The 6398-nt window shown below is 39.8% G+C and overlaps 1 protein-coding gene across 5 annotated transcripts in view; it reads right to left on the bottom strand.

The window, feature by feature from the left end:
• Positions 1-394: 394 nt before the first annotated feature.
• Positions 395-6398, bottom strand: part of DDR2 (discoidin domain receptor tyrosine kinase 2) — a 162348-nt gene continuing 156344 nt past the window's right edge. For all 5 annotated transcript variants that reach the window (XM_058310040.2, XM_058310039.2, XM_058310043.2 and 2 more), the window contains one exon: positions 395-5021. In XM_058310040.2, coding sequence (XP_058166023.1) covers positions 4887-5021 — 135 coding nt within the window. In that variant the 3' untranslated portion in view covers positions 395-4886. The remainder of the gene's footprint in view (positions 5022-6398) is intronic.

The raw sequence follows: 6398 nt of genomic DNA, 5'->3' as shown, positions 1-6398 counted from the left end.
TTCTCTACTATTCAGAAAATAAATATTTATTGCACATTAGGGGTCTATTCCATTGTACTATGTATTCATTCCACAAGCTATCCCTGATGCCATTCTCTAATTGCCACCTAAGCCCATGACTGAAAGAATGGTTTACTCTAAGGTCCTCTCCTCATCACCACTACAAATCATATTCACCTGTAGGAACTACAGGAGCCATCTAGAATTTCCTTCCATACCCAGTCCTCTGCCCAGCAAGCTACGGACAGATCTTAACCGTCTTTTGAGCTGCCTAATCCCGCACAAGTTGTTATTGGATGGTTTCAGATACCAATCAGCCAAAATAGTTAGAAAATTTAGAAACAGCATAGACAGGATATTGCTCACTGATAAAGGGATAGATCAATTTGTTATATTTTCTTTTGAATTTTGTAGAATTGTGTCCAGATAGGATCCTTCCTGCTGCATCCAAGCAGGGCCAGGGTACAAATTAACATAGGAAAAACCAATGAACTCCAAATGTCTGTAGTTTAGTTGACAGAATTATACCAGTGTCACTGCCACTGCAAGCAATGTAGCTAATTGTAGCAGAGAATTCAAAATGACAGAAATCAATCACCATTAGTTCTCCCAGTCTCTTGCCTTCTCAATTCAGCATTCTAAGACATTTATTTACCAGGTGGAATTGAAATCCATCTATTTCTATAAATATGTAAATTTCAATTCTGAAGGATTCCCCAGAGTGAATCAGGACCTGCATCTTCCAAAAGCATTTAGAGATCTACCCTATGCACTGCCAGATATCAAAGGTCTCAGTGAAAAGACTCAGATGCAAATTGTGAGTTTATGAATTCAATGTACGGTAATCTGAACCCTGACTGTAATAATCACCTTCTCCTCAAAGACAGATCCTGTTCTGTTTTAAAATATTTTCCTGAAACATCTTCATCTCTCTCCCTCTTAGACACCGCCCTCTTCTATTCTCCTTTACTGAAAACATATGGCTTAGCCCCACATCACTGCTTTCTTATGGAAAGCCTGGTTGGGAATAGAAAAGCATGGCACATGGTTTTTTGTACAGATGTCCAACAAGATGTAGTCTTGCCTAACTTAGTCAATTGTTTCAGTGTTTACCAGAGGCCATTCTGGGCAAAGCAGTGATGGATATTATTGAAAATGTGTTTTGTTAACAGAAGGAAGAGAAGGAAACACTAAGATTCATGAACTACCATAAATTCCCCATTTCCAGGGCTTCTTTTTCAAAGCAATGCTTGGGAAACCAAGTCCAGTTCAAGCAAAGAGTCGATATCTTTTAACTACCATTATTCTCAGCCTTTGAAGTGGTCTAGAATACACAGGTAAACTGTCTCAATAACCCACTTTCTCTGAAATGAAAAGGTCATTCCCTGGTGGTTGCTTATGTATTTTATATCCATGAAGAACTTCCCTTTTTCTCTGAAAAATGCCTTTCCAGTTTACAGACTGCAACTGGCTTTGCATTATTAGTTAATATTTTTATTAATGCTATCATCCAGAATTTCTTTCTCCGTCCATATTTATCCTTCATCTTCAAGACACTTACTTTTTCTACCCTCTCAGCTTTTCTGCTTCACAATGGATTCTCATGAGCTCCACTACCCTTGTTTCTGCCTTGTTTGACCCGACCCTACTTTGTGTCTTCCCCACACACTCCATTACCTCTTTTTACATAGCCTCCTTTCTAACCTGTTTTCCTCCCCATTCAGTTGTATACACACTCATTGATTTAGCTTTTATTCCACTGGCATACAATGCTCTTGATTACACAGTCTTATACAGTCAATCCATAGCACTGAAACCACATTTTCCCCTTGAGCACCTTTTTCCACTCCAGATCTTTTCTGATCACATACCTGTCTGAACAGCTCATCAAGATCGGACCTAGCTATCAGCATGCTGACGAACTAAATTATAAATTTAGATCCCAAAATCATAATCTAGACATAAAGTATTCCACATATATCATGAATAGGATAACGTACTACAAAGGTAACAAGTCCCCACAATTCCCCAACCCTTTTCCTACCTCCCTTAACAAATAATTCCCACCTTCATTCTTCTAATTCAGATTCAAGCTACTTTTAAATTCTACATACTAAGCCCTCATCATGTACTCTGTTGGGTCTCTTAGATTTAAGCTGCTAAATACTATAATTATAACTGGGTTAGAAGCTAAATCTGTGTCTGTAATACAAAGTCCTCACTACCAGAAGATGAAGGCTTTCTCATTCCAGAAAAGCATAACTGGACATGATAGTACATATTTGGCAGCCACCTGAAACAGATTGCTTCTATGACTCAAGGCCAGGGAAATCCAGACATACTAAACTCATTATAAACATGCTTTTTTGTGTTGGATCATGGAATGTAGCAAATTGAGGCAGAAGCATAAAAAGATATAAATGGGAAGATATTAGGCAAAGGAAAGGAATATGATATTTTCTCTTTCCACACAAGAAGTCATGGTATGGTTTGGATATAGCCCTACCAGAGGCATGTAGGTAAAGGAAAATAGGCTTCAAGTCCTGATTTCAACACCCTTTAATTTTAATGAAGTTAAAATACTGATCTTGAAATCAGAGTGTGGTAGCTATTAAAATGTATGAGTACACATCTAGCCCTGCTCACATCAAATGTGATGATGTATGTGGAAACAACTATTTAATCTGAAAGTGTTATATAAATGTTACTAGTACAGTGACTTCCTGTATGATGTCTTTTGCTGACCCATGACCACAATTTTTAGAGCAGGAGATGATTGGATAACTGAATCCTCATTAGGTGTAATTGTAGATCCAATCGTCCAGTGAGTACTGATCAACATCAGAGCTGGAAGAGGCTGCAAGACCATCTAAGCTAATTTCTTCATTTTAGAGATAGGGAAACAAAAGCTCAAAAAGGCAAAGTGACTTGCCCAAGATGAAATAATTGTCTTGAGACAGAAATAGAACTGAACCCCCAAACCATTGGTCTCCTGAGCCCCCACACCAATGACTCCTCAAAGTTAATTCCAGGAAAGACTGAAGCCCAGAGTCATAGGACGATAGGGAAACAGCATTTGTTAGGGTGAGAAGATGACCTGCCAAATGAATTGTGGGGACTTGGGGTTTATGCTTATGTTGAAGCTGGCAGCAATATTGAAGGCCTATGGGAGGAAACACTCAAGTTCCTGAGAGACTGTGTGGAAGGGGCACAGAGTGAGGACAACCAAAGCAAACCTAAAGGGCCAAAACTGTTTGCTCTCAGCTTGGGAATCTTACTCCGTAATTCTTTCTTGCTTCTCCTCAGCAGGAGTTGAAGGCTCCCTTTCCTGTTTCCCACTGAGTCTGAGGATTTGTAGGGTGGAAAGCTCAGAATCCACTCTATGGCAAAGCTTACTTGACATTTATTCTGGAGAAAAAGAAACCGGTCTTATGCTTTCTTTTCTGCTGCTCATATCTCTAAAGCAAGAGAGTGTGCACACTAAGCAGCAGCAGTGGATGACTTCTCTCAACGTGCTCACTCTATGCCTCACTGGAATCAAAGAATTTTCCATTAGGACATTAAATATCATCTTATTGATAAACACCTATCTTGTTTTTTAAAAGCCTGCACCCTTTTTGGAGAGTTCCAGCCTATAGCTGAACTTCTTCAGTAAAATACAAGAGAACACATCTAGCTCATCCATCCTTTTATGCTCTGACACTGGCATGTTTTCCTTAATTTGGAGTGGAAGTAGGTCTCCCTGTAAATTCTCCTCACTGGCCCTAGGTCAATCCTCTGCAGACACTAAGAGCATACCTATTCTCCACAGTAGGTGGCATTCAGATAGTTATGCCTGAGAAATTCAGTCCCCTTTCCACTGGCCACAGAGGATTTATCCATTAAAATGGCTGAAAAATTTGGAGATGATGAACCAGAAGGTCTCAGATCTAGCTGTCAAAAACATGAGTCTTCACTGATTCAAAAATCAGGCTCGCACTGTAACACACACCTGAAAATGTCTGAACAAGAGCACGAGGATGACCCTTTTCAGAAATCACAAATGAAGAGCATACCTATCCCCTGTCCTCTGTAGCCCTCCTTTCTTATGCCCATTTTCTAGTCAAGAATCTGTGGGTGCATAAGGTACTTTTTCTTTTATTGTAAATTACAGTTCCCCTTCATACAGCCTCATAGCAGATACTCTTTCCTCATCCACATTCCTATATTTCATATATGGGCCCCAGCTCTGACACCTGCCCATGAATAAACAAAACTCCCATTCTACAAAAGCTGGGGGTTTTCATGAATGTATCATCCACTTTGACAAGAGAGGGAAATGCAAATAGTGATTCAGTGACTTGTCCAGTGGCCAAATTAGGAAATGATCTGGGATCAGTTGCTGAATACTGTATCCTCAGATTCTACATGCCTACCAAGTGTTTTCCCAAAACTTCATCTCACGTTTCCCAAGGCATTAGTATCCTTCAAGTTTCTCTCTTTCTGAAAATATTTTTAGAGGGTGACATGGAAAAGATATTGTAGAATCTATACATTAATAAACACAAGCATATTTAACCTTTATAAATTATCTGAATTTTCTAGCCTTCATTAACCAACACTCTGGTATATCAAGTAAAGTCTCTTTCACAAGACGTTCTCTGCCCTAGTATATTTTTTTTCTTTTTTTAGTTCTTTAATGTAAAAAAAAAAAAAGTGTATATGAGTCGGGAGTAGGGAGTGGGGGAGTGCAGTGGAGGGAGGCGAAGGACAGAGAGAGAACAAAGCAAAATGCTTCCATCTCTCAGGCCCATTAAATGTCCAGCTGGAGTGGCTTAGGTGTGGGTGAGTGGTAGGACTTGAGAAGAGGACCGGGGTCATCAGAATGTTGCCAGGCATGGATGGCATCATTCATCCCCTTGTTGAAGGAGCAGAAGGTGGATTTCCTGGAACGAGGGCCGGTGCTTGGTGTCTCTTCTCCAGCAGCTGAGCATCAACTTGTACACAGAGTCAGGGCAAATAGCAGGCTGAGGGAGGTAAATCTTTGGAAACAAAAATAACAACAAACAAAAGAGAATATTAAGAGTGGGGAAAAGGAAGAGTCATTGCATCATGGTTGCTTACCACCTCCCCACTTTCTTGATGGGGATGTCTTTTCTCCCTACTCAAAGAAGTTCTAAATTATCAGTTCCTTTCCCATTCCTCCTTCCTTTGTCTTCTTCAATTGTCAGAGCAAGGTTTCCTGATGGGCCATTCTGTGAGTCCTAGCTTCATGCAGACAATGAAACACAAGCCAAAAAAGATTCTGGAAGATCAAGTGGTTATGACACTGAATCCCCCATTTATGGTCATGTCAAGGCTTATCTTGGCTGAGCTAATTATGGTAGGGGCTGAAAGGACAGTAGTAGCTTCAGCTCCTTGACTGGAATAAAATCTTAGCCAGATGCAGAAACTGGGAGGTAGGATGTACCCATGTAGCCCTTAAACCACGGCGTTCTCTGTGCTCCCCGCCAACCTCTCCACACCCCTCCCCGCGGTATTAGCTCTGTGTAGGGAAGATTGGATTTCTGCTTTACGGTCATACACTTACATATTTACTCTGACTAGAGCCCTGCCTTGAATTCTAGCCTATGGCTATATTTAGCTCTATTTCCAAATCCCCAGTTACTCACTGGAGATTACCATGAATATACAGAGCTTCCATAAGCAAGATGACTGCTCTTGCTGTCATCTCCTTACCTACATTTTTGAATACCTGGTACATTGGCACATTCCTGAACCACACCTAAATGCCCCATGCTCTTTGAACTATGGAACCCTCCTTTGCCTTTTCTAGGTTCAAAATCTGCAGCTGGTTACTCAATTAACAGTTTTCCCCTGCCTGGCCGCCTCCCTCCCCAATCCTTCAAGTTTCTCTCTTTCTGAAAATATTTTTAAGGGGTGACATGGAAAAGATATTGTAGATTCTACACATTATATAAACACAAGCATATTTAACCTTTATAAATTATCAGAATTTTCTAGCCTTCGTTATCTAGCCTATATCATCCACTAGAGGAGCTGGACCTTACCCAGAGTCTGCTTATTCTCTGCCCATTCTAAATTAATAAATTAAAGGGCAAACAACTCTAGACTTCTATTGGAATAGCTGATGAAATTTGGCAAGCTTTAACCCAGTATGTTACAAATGACTATGGCTGTAAGATACCAAGCATTTAAGAGGAAATATTACCAATGTAAATAAGAGTACAGGAAAATAGGCACTCTCATATATTGTTTGTGAAACTTAAAACTGGTAAGCCTTTCTGGGATATTTGTTAGATAACTTTAGAAAGAATATTATATACATTTTGAGCCAGAAGATGCCAATGAAATTTAAATAATGAAATTGATAAGTTTGCCCTTTTCAAAATCTTATA

This window comes from Dasypus novemcinctus, chromosome 13 (genome assembly GCF_030445035.2).
Source record: "Dasypus novemcinctus isolate mDasNov1 chromosome 13, mDasNov1.1.hap2, whole genome shotgun sequence".
In the NCBI taxonomy this organism is placed as follows: Eukaryota; Metazoa; Chordata; class Mammalia; order Cingulata; family Dasypodidae; genus Dasypus; species Dasypus novemcinctus.
Note: the sequence above shows the minus strand (reverse complement) of the source record. Positions and strands in the feature narration are given on the sequence as shown.